General features: G+C 43.3%; 1 protein-coding gene across 1 annotated transcript in view; it reads right to left on the bottom strand.

Moving 5' to 3' along the window:
• The window catches only part of LOC126483907 (adenylate kinase isoenzyme 5), a 454,419-nt gene extending 429,667 nt beyond the window's left edge, over positions 1 to 24,752 (bottom strand). The window contains exon 1 of the mRNA XM_050107178.1: positions 24,525 to 24,752. Coding sequence (XP_049963135.1) covers positions 24,525 to 24,546 — 22 coding nt within the window. The 5' untranslated portion in view covers positions 24,547 to 24,752. The remainder of the gene's footprint in view (positions 1 to 24,524) is intronic.
• Positions 24,753 to 25,944: the final 1,192 nt, after the last annotated feature.

Below are 25,944 nucleotides of genomic sequence, written 5' to 3'. Positions count from 1 at the left end.
GATTTGTCGGGTCGAGTCGCCCCTGCTCGCGACCACCCCAAGCAGCCGCAACTACGAGCGCGTACACAGCCACGTAGACATGTAAACAGGCTTGTAGTGAAGTCTTGCTCTAGATGTTTTGCTTGCCATAAAAAACAGTATCGCTCATCAGGTAACGCAACGTGTTACACAAGTGGAAATAAAGGCCATGTCCTATCAGTTCATTTGCAACGACACAAAAACGCCAGTTTTGCCCGCTCCCAGAAATAACAGGCTGGTGCACATGCAGTGGACGCTACGTTCTCAAAACCTACAACAGGCTGTGGCAAAAGTAATATTAAGGTTGTGCATCCTTCTCGCCCTAGTGCTGTGCAACGAGATTCTAACAAACTATTTGTCTCATTACGAATTACTGGCCGTCGTGTGAACTTAGTAACTTTGCTTAATCGTGTCACGTACGAACAGTTAGGCTCCCCAACCGTTTCTAAATCTAGCAAGAACATCACTGCTTACAACGGACAGGAAATTCCAGTAATTGGACAGTGTAGTTTGCTTGACATGAATCTCACACTAGGACAGTGAATTTTACTGTGTTGAGATCAAGAGATAGAACATATTCGGTTTAGATGCCTTTGATTTGTTTGGACTTAGCATCCAAAACAATGTAGTTTCAGTGTCTGCTCTGGCAGCAGAAGACAAAGATGCTTAAAGATTTCCTGAACTATTTTCCACAGGAATGGGAAAAGCTAATAACTTCGTAGCGCGTGTTGCACTGAAAGATAATACACAGCCTAAGTTTTTCCGGGTCCGCCCCGTTCCAATTGCTTTAAGAGACGAAGTAGCCAGTGAATTGAAAGAATCGCAAGATAGTGGTGTAATTGCTCCCATTCAAGCTAGTCAAACGGCAAAGTCCTCTCGTTTTGTTGCCTAAGCCTTCTGGTCGCATTCGCAATTGTGCTGGCTTCAAATCTACAGTCAACCGACAGACAGTAGTTGACACTTACGCGTTACCTCGCCCTGAGAAACTCATGGACAGGACTGGTGCAGGACGTTACTTTTCTAAGATAGATTTGTGTGACACCTTCTTGAAAATTCCTTTGGATGAAGAATCACAGAAATGTTTGTTGTAAATACACACTTAGGCCAATTCAAGTACTTGCGTTAGTGCTTCGGCAGTGCTTCTGCACCCGCCATTTTTCAACGTTACTCAGAACAGCTGACGGCAAAAGTGCCAATTTGTTGAAACTACCTTGACGATATTGTCGTCTCAGATCATACACCAGAGGAACACATTGCCAATTTGCGCACTCTTTTTCCAAGTGTTGTCAGAAGCGGGACTCAAGTGTCGTCTGGAAAAATGCGACTTTTTTCAAAGTGAACTACAGTACATAGGTCATGTGATTAACAGTCAAGGTGTGCACCCCCTCCAATCCCATTTGCTTGCAATCTGTGATTTGCCTGTTCCTCGCAATGTGTCTGAACTGCAGCCAGTACTGCGAAAGATGACATACTACATTCGGTTCATACCGCATGCCGCACAGATCGCGGCCCCATAGCACAGCTTGCGTCGCAAAAATGTACCTTTTGTGTGGGCCAAAGAGTGTCACAACGCATTTCAGAAACTCAAAAATGCTTTGTTTAGTGACAGATGTTTAGTGCATTTTGACCCTGCCAAGCCAGTAGTGTTGCAAATCGACACTTCTTCCTATGGAATCGGCGCTGTGCTTTTGCACAAAATTGGTGCACGAGGAAGACCTATTGCATTTGCCTCAAAGTTGCTCACTCAAATTCAGTGCAATTATACACAAATTGAAAAAGAGACTCTCGCTATTGTGTATGGTGCGACCAAATTCCATCACTATTTGTATGGTTGCAAGTTCTTTTTAGTGACCAATCATTAGACTTTGCAGTCCTTGTTTAATCCGTCAAAGCCGGTTCCCACGCGCACTGCTCAAAAATTGCAACGATGGGCTTTGTTGCTTTCGCAGTATCGGTATGAAATTGTGTACAGACTTGCGGCAAAACCTGGCAGTGCAGACGCCCTATCTCGCCTTCCGATTGGCGCAAACTGATTTTGATGCATCTGCTGCGTCTTGTTGCCAAACCGATGCGCAGGACTCAATTGCTGGAATCTTCTCCCTTGCACTACAGAAAAAATGCACAGGTCACGGAAGCAGACCCAGATTTTTTTGCATTAAATTCGCAGGTCTTGGCCTCACTCACTGAACAGTATCCAGAACTCAGTTCTGCACCGACATTGCGCACGCCGGCATAACCTTTCAGTTCAGGAAGGTGTAATTCTAATTCAAAATCACAGTGGACAGTCACGATTGCTTATTTTCAAAGTGTTGCAAAAGGATGCGTTGCGATTGCTCCACCAACGACATTGGGGAATTGTTCGCACTAAACAGTTAGCGCGATGGCACTGTACTTGGCAGGGCATGGACGCCTATATTGAAGATTACATCACAGTGTCGCGCATGCGCGGAAAAACAATCCACTGCGGCATAGACATTCTCAGATGGTTCAAATGGCTCTGAGCACTATGGGACTTAACTGCTGAGGTTATCAGTCCCCTAGAACATACAACTACTTAGAGCTAACTAACCTAAGGACATCACACACATCCATGCCCGAGGCAGGATTCGAACTGCGACCGTAGCGGTCGCGCGATTCCAGACTGTAGCGCCGAGAACCGCTCGGCCACACTGGCCGGCAGTGATTCTCAGCTTGCCCTAAGACTCAGTCGCTATGGCAACGAGTGCACATGGAATTTGTAGGACCATTTTGAAACACTCGTTGGCTCATAGTGGTAGACTCTCTTAGTAAGTTCCCATTTGCAGCGCTTGTAGGAACCGGCTTTGACGGATGAAACAAGTACTGCAAAGGCTTGTGATTGGTCACTAAAAAGAACTTCCGACCATACAAATAGTGATGGAATTTGGTCACACCACGTCACGTAGCACCATTCAAGCGTTGTCCTCCATATTTTGCACAGGTGTGCCAGAAGTACTAGTGTCGAGCAACGGACCACAGTTCCCTTCACATGATTTTGAATAGTTTTGTGAACGAAATGGCATTCGCCGTCTAACAAGTGCTCCGTTTCACCCTCAGTTCAACGGAGAAGCAGAACACTTCATGCGCACTTCCAAACAACAGATGGCCAAGCTTCGCAACACCCACACGCGGGAACAGGCGCTGCAACTCTTTCTCGCCTCCTATCGCTCCCACCCACGAGACGGACCATCACCGGCGGAGCTTCTGGATGGCCACCGCCATCGGACGCTGCTCCACTTCCTACACCCACCACAGCTTCTGACGCCACCAATCGTCCGCAAGTACCGCTTTGCGCAGCGCGATCTTTTTCTTTTCAGAGTTTATGGCAACCGTGGGCGCTGGGAAAGAGGCGTGATCCAGGAACTTGATTGCAAGTTCCGATGGTTTGCAGCGCCACCACCAGAAGCAAATTCGTGCATGTCATTCCCGCGACTCCGCTGCTTTTCTTCCCCCAGATTCGCGATCTCATGGGACTGTGCGGCCTCCGCAGCCGCCCACTGGTGCCACCAGGGCACCCCAGGAGGAGCCTATGGACAAAGCGCCCTCGCCCCCAATGTCCCCGCTCTCCGACACGATGGATCTGGACCCGTCATCGCCCCAAGACACGCCCTCAGGCCTCAACGTGTGCCCTGGCAGCAGTTTTCCGGAGGATGTTCCAGTCGCCTCACAAGCCAAATGGCGGGGAAGGTCAGGAGTATGCCATCCTCCACAATTACGACACCTGGCTCATCTCTACATCCAGCGTCGTGCCTCCCTCCTCGTTGTCGTTCGCAACTTCCCTGCACAACGGGGCGAAAGGGGGGGGGGGGAGGGGGGATCAAGCGCACCTATCACGGGAGAGGCCAGAGACACAGCGAAAAGCAACACGCCACCAACGCCCTCTCGGTAGCAAGTATTTAGGCCGTCGCCGCTGACCGGAGGGCCGCACTGACTCACTCATTCACACTCCAGTTTGGCACTTGTCAGTTGTTGCAGTGTGGGCTCAGATCACATCACAGGCTACGACAGTACATAGCGACCACATCGGGACTAGCAGCGAGACTAAATTTTGTAATAGCAAGATTACCGATATTGTCTATTACTCAAGAGCTTGTGGCAAAAAAGAGGACTCTATTAGAGTTAAGTATCCAGATCATGCAAATAAAGAACAGCATTACTCCATGTGTGCATTTGTGTGGTAGAAAGAGGATACTGGCCGCCCACAACAACACCCTCTCCCTTGCTTGCTTACAGTACAAGACTCTACAGTGTCTACATGTTACTGTTTTAATAAATTACAAGTTAATCAAATCAAAGTTAAGCATACAGTCTCTGAGTTCGTTTGTTTACTGCAAATTAAAGTTTTCTGTCATAAAAAATTCATTAAATTTTCATAAAACTCATTTACTGCAAACACGCCGCTGTAAGAATTTCAGTATTTTTTTGCTACTTTTAATAAAATAATACAACTATTACTACAACTCTATAAAAGCAAATACAGTGTATGCGGATGTCGTAGCACATGGCTGTCTGGTGCTATATTCTTTTGACACCGAACCTTCACCAAAATTTTAATCGAAATTGTGATTGTTATTACTCATTTGATCATTACCACATACCATTGTTTAATTTATATACAGTGCATGGGGGCTGAATTAAATATTATTGAAAATACTTTTTAAATTTTTCGTAGCTGTATGTCCGATTACGCTGTGTCTCGTAAACGGTTGGCCCTGACTAGAATTATTACGCTATCTGACTGCAAAGAACAACAACAAGAATGAAATGAAATTTTTCGTTAACACAATTAATTAATTAAGTCCCCAGCAACTATAAAACCTACAAAACCCAAGCACAAATGTAATTGTTCTGTGTGTGGGAGTGTGACTCAACGTACACATCTGGCACGGTTCTTCTTCAACAAGACAAGAATTTTTAAATACCAATTATACTGACGTGATAAAAGAAAATTAGAAAAACTATAATTACGCAAGAAAACCAGAATTACACTGTAATACAAGAGCACAAGCCAGATGCTTTGTTGACTGAACCTTTAATGATGCATTATTTGAGACACACAAATAATAAAAGAACAAAGTGGTTTTTACCTTCATATATATTGACGAAATGCACTCTGATCATTACAATATCTTCATTAGAATAACATCTGCTATCTCTCCCATCAAATAACTGGATAAAACATAGAACAAACACTCCTTACTACAACCTCTGGACAAGCCTTGCCCACTCGCACATCTCAACACTGACTGCCACGAGACCTCGACAGGCACTGACTTCTACGAGTTCTTAACAGGCACTCACTCTACGAGCTCTCAACAAGCACTGTGGAGGCGGCTTAATAGTACTCTTTGGCGCAATCTCTGGCGCAGTGGCTCAGTGTAGCCACCTTTCAACAGGATACTTCAAAATTACACCGACAAAGATCGAGGGGACGTAGAAAGTGCCGGCCGCAGTGGCCGAACAGTTCTAGGCGCTTCAGTCTGGAACTGCGTGACCGCTACGGTCGCAGGTTCGAATCCTACCTTGGCGATGGATGTGTGTGATGTCCTTAGGTTAGTTCGGTTTAATTAGATCTAAGTTCTAGGGGACTGATGACCTCAGATGTTAAGTCCCATAGTGCTCAGAGCCATTTGAACCATCTGACGTAGAAAGTGTCTTCAGGAACAAAATGAGGACAGGAATCCGTGTCCAGAAACGCTACCCAGCAACGCTACAGACCGTAACAATTATAGGTGCCGACGCCTTTATATTTATATATACTCTGAAGCGCCAAAGAAACTGGTATAGGCATGCGTATTCAGATACAGAAATATGCTGACAGACAGAATACGGTACTGCGGTCAGCAGCGCCTATATAAGACAACAAACGTCAGGTGCAATTGTTAGATCGATTACTCCTCCTACGATGGCAGATCATCCAGATTTAAGTAAGTTTGAACGTGGTGTTATAGTCGGCGCACGACTGATGGGACACAACATCACCAAGGTGGCGATGAAGTAGGGTTTTTCCCGTACAACCATTTCACGGGTGTAGAGTGAATATCAGGAATCCAGTAAAACATCAAATGGGTGACACTGCTGTGGCCGGAAAAAGATCCTGCAAGAACGGGACCAACGACGACTGAGAGAGTCGTCCAACGTCAGAGAAGTGCAATCCTTCCGCAAACTGCTTTAGATTCCAATGCTGAGCCAATCAACGTGTCAGCGTGCGAACCATTCAATGAAACATCGGCTTTCGGTGCTAAAGGCCTGCTCTTGTACCCTTGATGACTGCACAACACAAAGCTTTACGCCTCACCAGGACCCTTCAACACCGACATTGGACTGTTGATGACTGGAAACAAGTTGTCAGGTCGGACGAGTTTTGCTTCAAATTGTATCGAGCGGGTGGACCCGTACGGGTGTGGAGACAACCTCACGAATCCATGGACGCTGCATGTGAGCAACGCACTGTTGAAGCTGGTACAGGCTCTGTAATGGTGTGGGGCGTGTGCAGTTGGAGTGATATGGGACCCCTGATACGTCTAGATACGACTCTGACAGGTGACACGTACGTAAGCATCCTGTCTGATGTCCACTGTGCATTACGACGGAGTGAACAATTCCAGCAGGACAATGCGACACTCCACACGTCCAGAATTACTACAGAGTTGCTCCAGGAACACTCTTCTGAGTTTAAACACTTCCGCTGGCTACCAGACTCCCTAGATATGAACATTATCGAGCATATCTGGGATGCCTTGCAACGTGCTGTTCAGAAGAGATCTCCACCTCCTCGTGCTGTTACAGATTTATGGACAGCCCTGCAGGATTCACAGTGTTAGTTTCCTCCGGCACTACTTCAGATATTAGTCGAGGCCATGACACACCGTGCTGCGGCAGTTCTGGATGTTCACGGGGGCGCTATACGATATTAGGCAGGTGTCTTAGTTTATTTGGCTCTTCAGTGTATGCATATACAGGATGATACTGTGATGATGTTACAAACTTTCAGGGATGGTGAAGAAGGATAAATGAATTAATTTGAGGTTATCTACCCTGGTCCAGAAATGAACTAGTCGCAAGTTATAAGCGACAATAATTCTGATACCTCTGACAGTGGAATACGAGTACATTTACCGTCACTGTTGTTGCAAAGATTGTAGGGTAGGCAACTTTAGAGGTGGAAGTAAGGTCCAAAACAAACAAAAAACGTCCAGTAACAAGCGCTCTAAAATCCCTACCTGAGGAGCTTTGACCACTTGTTCATCTTCTCTACTGTGAAACCCGTCTCCTCTATCGAGCAAGTTCTCATAGCTCGTAAAATAACTATTTTAGAGCCCATGCTTACTAGACTTTTTTTTTTGCCCATACTACCACCTCTGAAAGTTAATTTCCCACAATCTTGGCAACAATAGTACCGGTACATGTCTTCCACTGTCATAGGTATCAGAACCATTTTCGCTTATAACTTTCTACTCGTTCATTTCCTGATCAGGGTCACTTACCTCAAATTAATACATTTGTCCTTCTCCATCATCCCTGAAAGTTTGTAGCATTATCACGTGATCATCCTGTATAATACATACATGTACTGGCGCCGGCGCCTATAACTTCGATGCTCTGTAGCGCCGTTGGATGACGTTTCTGGACATAGGTTTCTATCTTCGTTTTATTCCTCAAAATATCTTTTACAGCCGCCCGAAGTACGTCGGTGTCATTCTGAAACACCCTGCTAAACATATACAATGTATTTACAGGTCTGTGCTCAAATTTGACAACCAGACCGCAATACTTATTGACAATTCGTGCAAGTCTTTCAGCCCACATTTAAAAACATGGAGTGGTTAATCTCTACAAGACATTTTACTGTTTGCTCCCCCCCTTAACAGCCACTTGCAGCACTTTTACGATAGCCCCACTTCTTCAAGAATTGGTCACATCTCCCTTGTCCTGTTCTAATGAGAATTACTTTCTGCCGTGCAATTCACAGTGGTTTGCAGAGTATAGTTGAAGATGTAGAACAAAAAGTTCTGTAAAGTCTGATAAAAAGACTATGGAGCAATGAAATATATGCACACGAGTATCTTAAATATTTACTCTTTATCTTAACCTGAAACTACCTCAGGTCACGATACAACGCAGTTAACACGCGAATGATGAATTTTAAATGGAAAACACATTTTAGAAAGTTCTTTTCCTACGCATTTCATGTAAGATGATTCTACTAACAATAAGATGTACACTGTGCAACGTAATTGAAGCGTCACTTTTTCTAAACCCCTTAATTGCCTCCCATAGCGATGCAAAAGTTTTAAATGTGGCTTAAAGGTCGCCTCAGCCTTGTAACGGTGCAAAAGCGTAGCACCCTTCGACGTCACCCTCTGGCTCGACTACATTCCAAACAGCAAGGTGCTGAAACATGCAGATAAAAGGCCAGAGCTTAAATGTTCAGTTTGCTGTAAGATGGGTTCATGGCGCCACATTGGCACCAAATTTCACCACTATTCCGGCCTACTCCACCTCGTTCGTCTCACGATAACCCCTCTCACCCACATTTCACCTCTTCTTTTGACGCCTCTGCGATGGAGGTCAGAACAGAGACGCCTAGCGCTGAAATCACGCGGTTTCTTGCAGATGGCCGGAAAAAACTTTTCAGACACACCACCGCTCAGAATGGACTAGAAAGGCCTCACGGGGTGGCATGAAAGGTGTAAATGGAACCACCTCTTTCCTTAGGGATGTTCGTTTACACACATTTCGAGCTCGAAAATGACAGTTTGCAGTGCAATGTACAGTAGGACGGTGTTGTTCACAAATTTTGCGACTGCTGATAACCCCGGACGATTCAATGTTTTTCTAAGAAAACCATGGGGCTGCAAAATCACTGAACATGAACTCACCCCTTTGGAGTGCAGCGTGACCGCAAGTTTTAGTTTTGTGTACAGGGTGGAACCATTAGGAACCATTCAAAGTGATTCGACGAAATTTTAATGTGATCCAAAACAAAAAAGCGTAATTATGCTTTTTCATCCCTTCTTTTTCGCGCCCTCGTGTGGTGTGTATACAGGGGAATACGACACTGAAACACAGGATATTAGGAGGTCTCCCATGACTTCTGTCAGCTCAATAAATATATCCTTAGTGCTGAAGACTCTCTTTTAAAATTCAGTTTCATTCTTAAATCGTCAAAGATTCTAATAAAAAAAAAGTTCCGTATTTTTAGTTTTCGGTCTTAATACTGAAATACAGGTAAGGACTGACACAAGTGACGTAATTATTTTTTAGGTTGCTGCAACTCCCCTACGGGATCAATATCCTCTAGTGTAAAATGCGTGCTATGGATGGAGTGGGATCGCATATAGCGCATGAAACTGCTGAACCAGCAGCAACTGTAGTCGACTTACTGAAATACTGGTCTGTTGTAGGAGCGTCTCGGCGATTGTGAGTGGGATACACCCAGGACAGCGTCTACGTGCGAATTTTATACACTCAGCTGAATTACAGAGAGGTCATACGCAGAGTCTTATAAAGTTATCAGGGATACCTGTCAGGACAGTGCAGTCGTAAACGTGGACAACTATCTGAAATCTATTCAATTATTATTTTTGAGAAGGTTTCGAGGCCGTATCCGTTAGTTCATTATATTTTGTGGAGACGAGCTATTGCGTATCTCGTGTTGGGTGTCGTTCTGTCAATCCAAGTAAGTTTGGTAATATCATAAATTCCAATCGAATCGTAATTGTTCTATTTTTCATTAAAAAAATCGTAACATGAATTAACTAATTCGTTTTACAAAATTAAATATTTAATTTGAGTATTACCAGTTATTATGTTGAGTTTATAATTTGTTTAGTATATCACTTGAGCTGCATCTATTATTTTTCATTATGTTTTACTTTCTTGCTGCCTTTGGCAGAGGCAAGTTTTCTTACGTCAGTTATGAGTTAGAAATCGTGGCGTGAGGATGTAGTCTGGAAAACAGACTGATTCTTGTATAACAAATAAGGTGTTTGATTTCCATGAGTAGAAGGACTCTTTTCGACAGAAATATATTGGATCAAAATTATTTTTGCAATATCAGTGATCAGAAATCAAACTCGAAATTGCATGTCAAGAATCTGGGAACGAATTACAATGAAGAGCCAAAGAAACTGATAATGCCTAATATCGAGTGGGCCCCCGCGAGAACGCAGAAGTGCCGCAACACGACGTGGCATGGACTCGACTACTGTGTGAAGTTAGTGCCCCAGCGAATTGACACCATAAATCCTGCAGGACTGTCCATAAATCCGTAAGAGTACGAGAGTGTAGGGATCTCTTCTGAAGAGCACTTGCAGGGCTTTCCACCTATGCTCAATAACGTTCATATCTGGCGAGTCTACTGGCCAGGGAAGCTTTTAAAATCAGAAGAGTGTTCCTGGAGCCGCTCTGTAGCAATTCTGTCCTGTTGGAATTGCCCGAGTCCGTCGGAATGCACAATGGTCATGAATGGATGCCGGTAATAATGAGCGTATGGCATTGGTGGCCGGGAGACCCCGGGGCGGTTCGGCCGCCGCTCCACAAGTTCTTTAACGCCACTACGGCGACTTGCGAGTGAATGACGATGAAATAATGATGAAAGACACACAACACCTAATCATCTCGAGGCAGAGAAAATCCCTGACCCCGCCGGGAATCGAACCCGGGACCCTGTGCGCGGGAAGCAAGACCACGAGCCGCGGACAATGGATACAGGTGATCAGACAGGATGCTTACGTACGCATCGTCTGTCAGAGTCGTATCTGCACGTATCAACGGTCCCATATAACTCCAACTGCGCGCGCCCCACACCATTAGAGAACGTCCACCGCTTTCAACAGTCCCCTACTGACATGCAGTGTCCATGGATTTATGAAGTTGTCTCCATACCCGTACACGTTCACCTCCTCGATACAATTTGAAACGAGACTCGTCCGACGAAGCATCATGTTTCCAGTCATCAACAGTCAAATGCATGCGTTGACGGGCCCAGGCGAGGCGTAAAGCTTTGTGTCGCGCAGTTATCAAGGGTACACGAGTGGTCCTTCAGCTCCAAAAGTCCATATCTATTATGTTTACTTGAATGGTTCGCACGCTGACTCTTGTTTATGGCCCAGCATTGAAATCTGCAGCAATTTGCGAAAGGGTTGCACTTCAGTCACATTGAACGATTCTCTTCAGTCGTCGCTGATCCCGTTCTGGCTGGATCTGATACGGGCCGCAGCGATGTCGAAGATTCGATGTTTTTTCGGATTCCTAATATTCACTCTACAATCGTCAAATGGTCGTACGGGAAAATTCCCACTTCATCGCTACCTCTGAGATGCTGTGTCCCATCGCCCGTGCGCCGACTATAACACCACTGAAATCTTGATAACCGGCCATTGTAACAGCACTAACCGATCTAATAACTACGCCAGACACTTGTTGTCTTTAACAGACGTTTCCGATCGCAGCACCGTATTCTGCCTGTTTACGTATTTCTGTATTTGAATACGCATGCCTAAACCACTTTCTTTGGCGCTTCAGTGTATATTGGAATGTCAGCACTGGAATCGTGCTGAATGACTACAAAAGATAAGTACATTTTCAATTATATACACTTTATTGCTTACTTAATTGCTTTTGAGAGCCGGCTCTAGAGGAGGATGGGAGTGGGGAGTTAACTACACCTCCACCGAGGGCGGCAGGTTTCTGTGGTGTCAAACATAATAAATTTTAATATAGTTCCAAAAGTTGGGAATAGAAATCATTCATAAAAACTGGTGTCTTACTGCCAATTATCTACGGTATCGAGAAGTAGACGGCAAACGCAGTGCTGGAATTGGTCACCAAATTGCTAAGCCCCTACAGAGGCGTAAAAATATATGAGAAAGAAACAAAGAAAAATGTCAGCATTATGAGGGCCTAACAGTTGCTACACAGCAACCTTAGCACCTGATAGCAGTATAGCTGAGAAAAACACACTATAATAAATAAATACAGATCAAACAAAACATGCGTTGCCCGTCACGTGCCATGGTCGCTTGAATGATTGTGATTACGCGCCGTTTAAAGTGGGAAGATACGTCGCGCCCTTCCCCCACCAGCCCCTTTTCTTTTGTGAGAAAATGAAGCGCCTACAGCCGTCCTTATGACTCTATTTTTGATGCAACCAGTTTCGGTGCTTCAATGCGCCATCTTCAGCCTGTAGTTGATGCTGAAGAGGTTGACACGATCCCTATGTATATCGCATCAGTGGCCAGCATAACTGGATACGCAGAATACCTGAAAACTTTGGTTTCAGCTTCCAACCATCAACCACCAACTGACTTTTTTTCTCTGGGTCTGTCATTAATGCCATTTTCATTGCTTCTCTTCTTGCCACGCTTCTCAAAATTAATTTTTTTCTGCCTTGTCTGTAACTTATTTTAAGTTTTCTCTCAATACCTTTTCTTTCTCGATGTTGAAGTCATGGTCAATATATATTAAAAATAAGATCATACGAAACAGAAACCTGTCAAATTTTATACTGGGGCCGAAGCAACTATACTGTACTGCACGTAATGTTGTCCAGTTTCGTTGTTTGTCACATTATTTGCGTTTCAACAGCTTTATTTATGATTTAAGTGTTAATTTTTGCTACAGGAAATTACTGTGGTTTCAAAACTGCTTTATTCAGCCATAAATCGTAGTCGCAGCTATTTGGAAAGCACGCCTTCTTGATAGCCGACCACAGCCGTTTCCGTTTACGTGTTGCAAAGTGGAAACAAATTAATGCGTGATACGCTAATAGAGACAGTGCAAGATTCTGTCATAACTTTACACGAATGTCATTACGTGATTTCGAACCGAATAATCGAACCAGTCTTAAAGACAAAGGATAACCAGTTTCTTTTGGCATCTGCATTTCTTTACTAATAATTTTCCATGCATCTTCGCGCATACTTTTATTGTGATACTGAACTTCTTTTGGGCTTCACAGCACTTCTATTCACTCCTACACCTGCATTAGACCTACGCATTTTTCAGTGTTCATCTGGCCGTGGAAGAAATGGTCGAGCAGGCGTCATTAATTTTAGTTTTGAGTTATTTATCTACGTCATTTTTATTTCATTTGCTTAATAAAATATTGTTGTAGATTAGACGTACATCTGTTTTATCTAACGGCGAAATACATTGTCAATCGTCACCCGCCTGTGTAAACGTACTGCTTCTGTTTCTTGTTCTCCGAAATCCATAGTTTTGCTCGGTACTTCCTAGCGTAATTCGGAATGTTTCAGCTTTTGGCAACTTCAGACAACGTATGCGATGTACCATTCTTCAGTCCTCTAGTGGACAGTCGTTCAGTGCACAGTCGACAAACGTGCGTTTGTTCTTTGCCTCTGTGGTGTGCTATGAATGTGTAGGAAATTTAGGCCTGATATATCTAGCTGGGACCGCGGTGGGACAATCTGAGATGGGGGTGTAGAAACGAAGTAAAACATTTTTTTAATGTAATGCATATATTTAATACAAACAGCCGACAATAACACTTTAGTCATCAAAGCACACGTCACTACACACTTGACGTCCTAATACCACCAGTAAACACTTCAAACATCGCTAATTTTTTTTGAAACATTTTATCTTTTTCTATTGGAAGTCAGCAAATTTGTTGAGCTTCCCCGAATCGCTCTTGCGCGTACTAACCGAACGCCTGGACGAAAATTACTGTTCTTCGCTGCATCTTCTCTGTCCCTTCTAGTAATCCTACTTAGTAAGGCCGGCCGGGGTGGCCGAGCGGTTCTAGGCGCTACAGTCTGGAACCAAGCGACCGCTACGGTCGCAGGTTCGAATCCTGCCTTGGGCATGGATGTGTGTGATGTCCTTAGGTTAGTTAGGTTTAAGTAGTTCTAAGTTCTAGGGGACTGATGACCTTAGAAGCTAAGTCCCATAGTGCTCAGAGCCATTTGAACCTACTTAGCAAGGCACCCAAACTGATCAGCAAGTATCGGTGTTACAAATGCTTTGTAAGCCATGACTTTTGTGGATGAATTACATTTCCTTAAGATCCTTCCAATCGATCGCAGCCCGTCATTGCTTTTCCTGCAGTTTACTTTACTTGGTCACTCCACTTCAGCTCGAACCAGATGGTTACTCCTAGGTATTTTACCGTGGTTACTGGATACAGTGATCTCTAGCCAACAGATTTCTTAGAATGCAATATGACTTGTTCGTTAGCATTCTGCAATAGATTGAAAAAATACTTTATGGTAATAATTCCTTGATAAATTTCATCTTTTTCCGACAAGAACTGTACATTATCAAATATAGAAACATTTGGGTTGGGGAATGTCTTTTATGAGACAGAAATAATGACAGAAGTGATGTAATGGTAGAAACGGCCTTGTGGTTCGGTTACAAATATTATTTTCTTCGTTTATTTATCCGCAATATGCTACATTTATTTATGTTTAGGTCCAACCATCAGTCGCTACACGAATCGTCTACCCTCCTCTAGGATTTCCTGCTATTCTGCTACATCCTTCAGACAACAGCATCGTCCGTGAAAACCTTCATGGCGCTCTTCATATCGTCCACTGCATCTTTCACAAACTTGATAGATAAAAACGGCGCTGTAACACTCTCTTGGGATATTCCCGAAATTAACTTTACGTCTGTTGATTTCTTCCAGTTAAAACCAACACGTTGAGCTCTACCTCCAGGGAAACCCTGAATCAAAAAAAAATCTGGCCCGATACTCGATAGGTTCGTATTCTGTTCACCAAACAACAGTTTGGAATTATATCGAAAGTCTTCCTAAAGTCAAGGAACACGGCATCAACTCGAGAATACTCTGAATGTCATAGACAAACAAGTCGAGTGAATTTCGGATTTCTTGCCTTTGGAGTCCATGCAGATTTTCATAAAGGAAACTTTCGTTCTTCAAAAACGTTATAGTATTCCTAAACTGCATTTCCGGACTAGGACGAAAAACATTTAGAATTTACGTATTCAATAATGGTCTCGTTGATGTGATTAACTGTTTGCTGTAACTGTAATTATTTCTGAACAATGTAATCTTCTCACTAGAGAAGTTTATTTACCCATATTTAGATCTGGAGAAATAAACTTCTCTAGAAAGAAAACTACATTGTTCAGATTCAGAGTTCGCTATCCTGCTGACAATGTGTAATTATTTTTACATATTCGATTGTGTATCTAAATTAAGTGGAACTATTTCTGAAAAATCGCCCTTCTGTTTATATTGTTCACAGCTTCAGATGACCTGTTGCGGTGCGCGTGGTAACTGCAACATACACACAATCGAATACTTAGATTAATTGATGATATAAACTTCGTGTTGTGAAAGGCTAGACATTAACGAACGTATTAGCACTCCACACAACTTCCAATTCGTAATGGGTACAGACTACACGGCTGAATATTCAAACGGAACAGCACCCATATCGTCTTAGAGGTGTTTACAGCGCCGGCTGTGCTTCCTGATCGTGGACGTCATAGGCCGATTCGAGGACGCACTGCCGCCTGCGACTCCCTGGTAATGCAACAGAAATTAGAGCCAATTTTCCACCAGGAGTTCCCTCCAGGACTACTGTGTCAGATTTCTTAGAACTTGAGGTGCGTTGTCCGATAGCATTTTGTAATAGATTTGAACAAAATAGTTTATACTACTGTCTCCTCCTCTAGATCTACATCGCTGCTCTGCAATACACATCTTAGTGCCTGGCAGGGGGTTCACAGAACGACTTTTAGAACTATTTCCCGACCGTTCCACTCTTGAATAGTACAGGGGGAAAAGGATCACTTAAATCTTTCCGTGCGAGCTCTGATTTCTCTTATTTTATTACGATGATCACTTCTCCCTATGTTACAGGGTGTCAACGTACTATTTTCGCGTTCGTAGGAAAAATCTGTAGATTGAAATTTTCTAGAAAGATCTTCGCACAACGAAAAACGTCTTTGTTCTAACGATTGCTACCTCAGATCGTAATATATCCACTATTTCCCGATAATACGAAACGAGCTACCCTTCTTTAAACTTTTGCGATGTGCTCCATCAACCCTACCTGATAAGGATACGATGCCGCACAGCAATACTCCAGCAGAGGACGGGAAATAGTAGTGTGCGCATCCCTCTAGCAAATTTGTTGCATCTTGTATGTGTTCTGGCAAAAAGATCGCAGGTTGACTGATTAATGTCCATACTTTTTGAATGCAGCCCAAATGTTACAGTCAATTACAATCCTTTAGTATCGCCTTCCCCACAACATTTTCTGTACGATTTTTCCAATTCAAGTTGTTCATGATTGCAATCTCTAGCCATTTAATTGAACCGACAACCTTTAAATTTCTGTGATTTTTCGCATAACCGAAATTTAACGGATTTGTTTTAGTACTCTTATGGAATATATCGCACTGCTTATTGTTCATGGTCAGTTACCACTTTTCACTCTATAAGATATCTTATCTAAATGATTTTGTACTTCGTATTGAGCTTCTGATGACTTTACCATATGGTAAACGACGGCATCATCTGCAAACAACCTAAGGGGACTGTTCACATTTTCTCAAAAATCATGTATAAACATTAGAAATAGAGTGCTGCAACGCTCAATGTTTGACCGGTCACGGCTCGTCTGTTGACGGGGGGACCGAGCCGCTCGTGTCCGGCCCCACACGACTCGGCTCGGTCACGTACTCGCCCCATGTCTGTTGTCCGGATTCCGGACACGCGGATAACCGAGCACGACCGGTCACCGCTGACGTCTCACCTCGCCTCGCCCCGGCTCGCTGCACTGCACTGTACTAGTCCACCGTCTCTCTCTCTCTCTCTCTCTCTCTCTCTCTCTCTCTCTCTCTCTCTCTCTCTCACACACACACACACACACACACACACACACACACACACACACAGTATTTATCTCTGTCTCTCTCTCTTTTAATACAAAAGTAACGTTTCCAAGAAGGAGTACGTGACACCGCTAAATTCATAAAGCACTTGTAAAGTAATATGATATTTCAACACAATCGCGGATAGGAGATGTAGCAATTTTATGTCTGGAAGTGATCACAGTCTTCTCACAAACGAAAGTCAAGGGTCGATTTTTAATCCTTTGTGCCTCCTCTTAAAAAATACATATCTGTTACTACACATCAATTACGCTAGTTAATTATAAATCTATCGCGTGTCATAATGAAACAGTGCTTTTAACTGCAGTAATTACTCACCTGACAGTCAGTGTCATTGACACTGCAAATTTGTTGCAGTTTGTGAAACCGAAGAAGAACTAACTGGGTTGTCGGTTCATTTTCGCCTTCTAATTCATCTGTGGCCTCTTTAAATGGTCTCCAAGCTCACTATCATATTCTTTCAATCTGTAAGCGGAGTGCTCTTCTGTCAGCAAAGCAGCAACTTCGTTATACTGACTGTGTAAGGATTCCAGCATAGTGTACAAGCTGGTCCAGCGTGTGCAGACCTTTTGTTTCAACGATTATTTCAAAGACGAGCAGAGGCCATTTTTCTTAATGAACCTTACAATGCATTTTGCAGTATATATTGTTGATGCGATGTTCGGGCATGATTTAACAAGAAGTTATCTTCATCGAAAGTATGGCTAAGTGCTGTGTTTATACAATGAGCAGCACAAGGAATCCTTTCTTGATTTTCCAAAGCCTTTATTACGTTACTAACCTGGTCGGAGACAAAAACAAAACTGTGCAACATGAGCGGCGAAATGTCCCAATCAGCGATCCTCTCTTCAATTGCTTTCATAATATTTACTCCCGTCTTCTCAACGTCAGGGAATTTTGTTGTAAATAAAACATTGTTCACATGAGACCAATCTGTGTTAAAGTAATGTGTTGTAAGTGTCAAACACTGCTCCTGCTTACGCGAATCAGTCCACATATCAACTGTCGCAGCACTTGTTTTATTAATAACTTCCGCAATAACAGAAGGCATTATGCTGCTTCACATTGCATCAGCTTGTTCTTTGACATGTCAGCTTATAGTAGAGGGATGTGGCATGATACCTGCCACGTTAACTTCTTCTCTGAAACCTTCACCGGAAACAGCATTAAAAGGTTTCATATCTTTAGCACAGATTGCAACACATTTTGCTGTAATACTATTTTTTATTAGTGCTGGTATTCCTGAGGGAGCTGTATCTTTGTGACCGAGGTTTCCTGCAACTGTGTTCCTTTAAATGAGGGTTTCTCGACTGGAAACACAATAATGTGGAGCCGTTTATGCACGATACGAACCCAGTAGTCGCACTGTTTTCGTCTACAACCAACAGAAATGTACTCCACACTTGGCTTTTTAGACCTTCCCATTCCTTCAATGTGTAAACAATGGTTTCAATCTTAGGTCTTACTGCACTGGCTTCCTCGCGCTGCTTGATTACAGAGAGAGACACACCACAAATGAGAAGCCCGTACTGGCTGCAGTCTCACACGGATAATGACAAGTGTTTGAAGTTCCATGCTACGTATTCGGTCACGGCTTCAATGTTCGGTCACTAGAACTAGTGCGGGCAGCCTATCCAGTTAGGGTGTGCTCGCCCCATCTCGTATTTCGTGCTCGCGTACTCGGTCATGCAGGACTCTAATTAGAAACAGCAGAGAGCCGGTAACATTTGCCTGGAGAACTCCTGATATAATTTTTGTTTCGCTCGCTGACCTCTTGTCAGTTACTGCGAACTGTGATCTTCTGACAGGAAATCACGAATTCAGTCACACAAGAGAGACGGTACTCCACAGGCAATTTGATTAGAAGTAACTTGTGAGGACCGATGTCAAAAGCCTTCTGGAAATCGAGAAATATGGAACCATCTTGAGATCGTCTGTCGATAGCAATCATTACTTCATGTTGTGTTTCACAAGAACTGAATGCTATGAATCCGTTCTATGTGTAAATTTTCATCCTCTTTCTCTGATGAAAATTGTTCATTAGCGATTACAGGAACATTTGGTATGAGAATTGTCTTTTGTAATGAGGAAGAAATTAATCACAGTAACGACTTAATTGCAACAAATATTATTTTCGAGGATAAAATTTCTTCAGTCAGACTTGACCTTAAAGTAACTGATTCGCTACATAACTTTCATTTCCAACGTCATCGCCGTCCGGGGTGGCCGAGCGGTTCTGGGCGCTACAGTCTGGAACCGCGCGACCGCTACGGTCGCAGGTTCGAATCCTGCCTCAGGCATGGATGTGTGTGATGTCCTTAGGTTAGTTAGGTTTAAGTAGTTCTAAGTTCTAGGGGACTGATGACCTCAGAAGTTAAGTCCCATAGTGCTCAGAGCCATTTGAACCATTTGAACCAAAGTCATCATTCGATGCTAAGGTGAAGAATTCTGTGCCTGGAGATGGTCGTTTGTAATCGTAAATGGCAAGGGAGCCCATATGATAATTTCGAGGGTAGGACGTATTTTGGAACACGAATGGCGATATGCAAACAGCCATTAAAATTTTTTCAAAACCGACCATGTTAAAAACCTGTGTCATACTGACTTTTAAGTCGTTTCTTGAGAGAAAAATCTGAATATACTAAATTCTTTCCTTTCCTTGATAGCTAGTAGAATGCCACGGCCCCCCCCCCCCCCTCCGCCCCTGCCAGTAGCTATGGGCGCCCTTGGTAGCTGGTAGCAAAATAAAATGTTTCAGCTTAGTAGTTATTAAGTTATTAGACTTTAGCTGCAATGGAGCTACGGGGAAGTGTCCCACGTCACTACTGTGGAGCCCATCTCCCAGATGCAGGAGAGACGCAAAAGAAGGGGTGGTCGGTGCAGATTTCATTCCTTTGTCTATTTATATTTGCTGTGATAGCATCACTAAAAAATAAATAAAAATGTTGGCGCTGAAATGTTGAATGTTATCTGTTTCAACAGTTTTCTGAATGAGTGACTGAACTAGAGCTGTATGTTCAGTGATTTGTTTGTGACTTGATGATTAATATAAGCATTTCATAATAATTTTAGAATTTATTATTGACACACTTTTTGCCTGTATCGTCGTACCTATTTGGTCACATTTTTTCACCTGCAAACCTTAGGTCTAGATCAGTGGTCGTTCCTCACGAGCTAATATTGGCAACATAGGGCAACAACTCGGGTCACATAGAACGGAAAGCGAGGAGGTTGGCTAACCCTAGAGAAATTCAGTTTTCACCAAACCATTGTTACTGATAGAAGCTTACCACTTACAAATTTTGAATCTACATATTGTAAGCTACCACAGCCAACATTTTAAAGCAAAAAGAAAAAGGATATATTCTAACTACAGGCATTTTTTATGAAGGCTTATATAGTGACCAGTTTTCCGTACCGAAGCGAGTACTGTGGCTAGTGCCATCGCAACAAGATCTCATGCTCGTTTTTTCTGTTTTCTGGGCACATTTTCCAGGCATCTTCATGCCCTAGTATTTGAAACAATGCCAAGCACCTGGATCAGACGGTTTTCAATAGGACTTTTTTATTGGGCCAAATATAGCAGACGGGGAATGGTTGTACGTAATATAACTTCATTAATTCAAAATTGTCACAGAGGGAAAGAATCTTAGATGATAGCTATGTATATAAAAGGGTTTAGAAGTAAGTTTTATCTGTTGTATTATGAGTGTTTTTTGGAAGTAACTAATTCATATTTTTGGTGAACACCTTGGTCAGTTTTCTCGGTGAGTAGTGTAGCCACTTTTCCCGATCTGACGCCATGTCGGCATTAGTGATCCACAGAAGAATCTACCAGACTGAAACACATAACGATGAATTACATTTGTAGGTTCAAAAATAGTTCAAATGGCTCTGAGCTCTATGGGACGTAACATCTGTGATCATCAGTCCCCTAGAACTTAGAACTACTTAAACCTAACTAACCTAAGGACATCACACACATCCATGCCCGAGGCAGGATTCGAACCTGCGACCGTAGCGGTCACGCAGTTCCAGACTGAAGCGCCTAGAACCGCACGGCCACACAGGCCGGCACATTTGTAAGCCAAAGGACGTTTTTGAACATTGAGGCTCTAAAAATTATTACTCTCGTACAAGTGGGGTAACAAGAATAACATAAATGACTTATCTTACACCAGATACATGAAAGCAAAAAATTTTTTTTTACGAAAATGAAATGGAAAAAACTTCCTCAGTCAACGTCACTAATAACAATAGCGATGTAGTATAAGAACTAGTCTGACCACTTCTCGCCAGGCAGCAGCGCTGTTCATGACAAAAAATATACAACGTTCAATTTCCCATCCTGACCGCTTTACCACAGCTTCCCTTACCAATCTTGCTATTAATTGGTAACATACATAAATTAGTGTGTTACTTAATAAATCATTGCAAAAGGAGACACAATGACAAATGTTTTGTCACTTTTCTCTTGCTAGTTGCATTGTACTACAACAGCCTTAATTTGGTTTCATATTACTTGCTACGAACGTGTACCACATTTGAAGCCGACCGTCTCTATAATGCACACTCATGAATTCATATTACTTCCGCTGACATTTATACCATAGCAGCTGATCGGTGCTAGTGGCGCATGCTCGTGGCTTATCATTGGAAGACGAGCAATAGAAAACTCCCCCTCTCACTTCTATTAACCCCGTAGTGGCCGCACTACATTCCACTCTGCACCTAACATAAGCGCGAAACTACTCAGCTCACGGCCGAATTCACCAACGTCAGTTAAAATTAAGCGCATCTTAAAATATTACCGTCTCTGTAAGTCTTTTTTTATTTTATACTGAGAAGGGGATCGCGTGAACTTTCCCCCACCGATTTGATTCGAATTGACAAGGTTTGTAGAGCACGACTACCACTTCAACATAATATAAACAGGAAGACGCAACTCTTAACCGATTTCTGGACAACAGAGCTAAAAGTTTTACGCGTGTTTATCTATTTTGTATGGTCGCTAGTACTCAAAGAGTCCGCTGCCGAGCGTGTTAAGTGGTTAGTCACAGGAGTGCGAAGTCCTGGGCTCGAATATTCCTTCCAGCACTTTTTTTTTTTTTTTTTTTTTTTTTTTTTTTTTTTTTTTTTTTTTTGCTTCTCACGTAGATATTATGACTGTGTAAACTCATTATTGAACGATTCATTTTTTATTTTCATGATCTTTACCCTGAAAAAGGAGAAAATAGTTTTCGTATTGATAGGGAGCTGTACATAGTTTCTGGCCATTTCTCTAGTATTTGGATGCCATGAACCGGTAACGCTTTTGTACTGTTTGAAATCACAGGCGCGGAGTGCCATCAGAGATGCTGTGCCGCTTGGAGGCTTCCTCGGACCATCTCTGCTTAGCAAGATACGCGGGAGATGACGCGCACTGTTAATCGTAAGATGAAGAGAGATAGTAGTGGCAGTGGTGTGTAATGAGTAGTAGTACAACTCAGGCAGAGTGGTACGGTTGCAGTTATATTGTGAGGAAGTGGAACGTGCTGATTTACTGATTAAGCAGGCCGTTGTGGCCGTGAGGTTCTAGGCGCTTCAGTCCTGAACCGCGCGGCTGCTATGGTCGCAGGTTCGAATCCCACCTCGGGCATGGACGTGTGTGTTGTCTTTAGGTTAGTTAGATTTAAGTAGTTCTAAGTCTAGGGGACTGATGACCTCAGATGTTAAGTTCCATAGTGCTTAGAGCCATTCGAACCATTTTTTTTACTAATTAATGATATGAGGTGAGGAAAGAGACTGAAGCATTTTGAGACGAATATTTCATTACGATTATTTTGATGAGTAATAGAAGAAGATTTAATTTAAGGTAATTGATTTAAGATCTTGTACTTTATTTTGGCAGCTTGTCGTTACGCATTCTTCGTTCAGAGATCCAGAGACTTGTATATAGGTAAAGATAAACAGTCATACATAATTTTAAATCTGAATTTGGGGGTAGGAATAACTGTTGAATATTTAATGTCATGTCAACGAGTTGCAGTTTTGAAAAAGTCTTGTTTGATGTTAAAGACTACATACGTCTGTCCACTCAAGAACAGTAATTTTTTGTGAATTAATGTTTGTGAAGCAAAGAAAAGGATAATTTTTCAGTATTTCTAATCTGAAAACTAATTACGTTTGATGTTATGATTTATCCCAAGTCATTGTCGCAATAAAGTCCCTGCCAAATATGAGCAGTGTCACGGCGTTTCCATTGGAGAACAGGTAAGCCAAAATTAAATAATAAAAATATGGAACAACGAGTTTTCCCAGGGCCACTTTACCAATTTAAAAGTTTAATAATGCATAGTGTTGAATTCAGACAGTATTCTTGCCACTCGTCCATTACGAATGTTTAAACAGAAAGGAAACCATTTCAATTTACATTCTCGCAGTCAAATTTTTCAACACATTCTGGCAGACGAATTCTTATGTTCAAAATTTACGAAATTCTGTGTTGAAAGTTTGCGTAAAGTTAGAGATAGCTTACACTGTCACAAGCAAAAACTTTTAATGAATAACAAAAATCATATTATTATTAATAAGATAACTTTCAATAATGAGATTGGAAAAAACAGATGCACAAGAACTTTCAATAAAATCGGTATAGTCATTTTATTTATAGTATTTTATCTACAAGTGTGGCAAGTATAATGTGTAACTTACGGAGCGCTGTAGGGAGCCGGCCAGAGTGGCCGAGCGGTTGTAGGTGCGAAATAGAATCTCACTTCTAAAACTTTACTCATCAAGTTAACGAACTGTCACATGAGCAAAGCCGGCCGTAGTGGCCGAGCGGTTCTAGGCGTAGCCGAGCGGTTCTAGGCGCTTCAGTCCGGAACCGCGCGACCGCTACGGTCGCAGGTTCGAATCCTGCCTCGGGCATGGATGTGTGAGATGTCCTTAGGTTAGTTATGTTTAAGTAGTTCTAAGTTCTGGGGGACTGATGACCTCAGAAGTTAAGTCCCATAGTGCTCAGAGCCATTTGAACCGTTTTTTGCTGATGGATCAGGATGACACTCATTACAGAAACAAGGGGAACAATAATTACTGCATCATACAGCACTTGTAACGAACGCCGTATCTTTGCATGTGAATGGTTTTATCAATCTGTCTGTTGTAAAACAAACTTGGGCTACATTCGTAATCGGTGCTCGGGCATTACACAATTTCCCGGCGTAGCATGCATATCTCTTGTTAGAATTAGTTGGGAATGAAATAAAAGAGAAGTACCAAATGCGAGTTTCGATCCACAGACCTCGCGCTTATGAAATTAAGCGCTTATTCTCTTGGTTGCCGTGTCCTTGATTACTAGTGCGGGTAAAATGTTAAAACTCGTTTTTCTTGAAAATACGAATCAAATCGGCGAGGGGAAGTTCGTACGGTCCCCATGCGACCAAAACAAATACACTCTTAAGAAGCTCCTAACATTAAGTTACTTCCTGGATTCGCTGTCAGTAGCTAGAATGAATATTATCATAAAATACGGCAAAGAACCGTGGGCCTCCCGAACACATGATTCGGGCCGCAGTGAAACGACCACTGGCCTCTATTAGGCAGACGCTCACCTGTGTCGAGGCAGATGCCCATGACGCCATGCACGCCTCCAGCAGAAGAGCCGGTGCCAAGGCGCCAGCCTTCAGGGCGCACGCGTCTTCATGCTCGCGGCCGACGTAGCACCTGCTGCAGGAACCGAGCGGACATTCCACCTCCCCCCGGCACCTACGCTGAACTTGCCGGCAGGCGACTTCGTAGCGCAGACTGAGTGCTGGATCGCTGATACCGGCCGTTGAGTGACTGCCCTGGCCGAGGGAGCGCGCTAACTGGACTAGGGACTGCACTGGACGCCGCCCTTTGCATAATTGATGCCGGCCTTCGGGCCGGGGCGGCGCGGACACGCGCCCTGCGCATGCGCCGGCAGCGCCACGCCACGCCGCGGGTCGGTGGTCAGGTCGGCGCTTCGTCTGGACGCTCCAGCGCCGGGCGGGGAAGGCGTCAGAGCCTGAGGTAGGCGTCGAAGCCTGGAGCCATCCTCACACTGGACGACGTGGTGTCCGTTATGGTTATTGCACACTCGGAAACGACTTGCTACGTCTCACAGAATATGTTCCTCATCGTGATTTGTGACAGCAGCGCTCTACAGCAGCAGTTTTCGGCTGCATTTGGCTCGCAAATCAGTTTCTTTACTGCGGGTAAAATAGCTGCAGTAGCTCTTCTAGCGATTGTCGAAGAGCAGAGAAAATCGCGAAGAAGATTGTGAACTCTTCGATGCCTTGAACAGTATGTTGCTGGTAGATGAACTCTACATGAAGCTGTACAAAGATCTGAGATACATCTAGTGCTAACTCAATTGCATCTCTATCTCATTTTCGGGTTTAAATTGAATATAGTTAAAGTAGGTTGTCCAATCTCAGTTGCGCATCCATGATATCCATATCCTGCACATTGTACTGATTATCCTCATTCTGAAATAACGTACACTGACGGAAAAAATCACAATACCGAATAATAACACGCGATCCGTCGGTAATGCTGGAATTCAGTATGGTATTGACCCACCCTTAGCCTTGATGACAGCTTACACTCTCGCAGGCATACGTTCAATGAGGTGGTGGAAGGTTTCTTGCGGAATGGTAGTCCATTCATCAGGGAGTGCTGCATTGAGGAGAGGTATCGATGTCGGTCGGTGAGGCCTGGCACAAAGTCGGCGTTCCAACACATCCCAAAGGTGTTCTATAGCATTCAGGTCAGGACTCTGTGCAGACCACTCCAATACAGGGATGTTATTGTCGTGTAATCACCCCGCTACAGGCCGTGAATTATGAACAGGTGCTCGATTGTGTTGAAAGATGCGATCGCCATCCCCGAATTTCTCTTCAACAGTGGGAAGCAAGAAGGTGCTTAAAACACCAATTTAGGCATGTGCTGTGATAGTGCCACGCAACCACGCGAAACAACAAGGGGTGCAAGCCCCCTCCATGAAAAACA

The sequence above is a fragment of the Schistocerca serialis genome, chromosome 6 (assembly GCF_023864345.2).
Source record: "Schistocerca serialis cubense isolate TAMUIC-IGC-003099 chromosome 6, iqSchSeri2.2, whole genome shotgun sequence".
In the NCBI taxonomy this organism is placed as follows: Eukaryota; Metazoa; Arthropoda; class Insecta; order Orthoptera; family Acrididae; genus Schistocerca; species Schistocerca serialis.
Note: the sequence above shows the minus strand (reverse complement) of the source record. Positions and strands in the feature narration are given on the sequence as shown.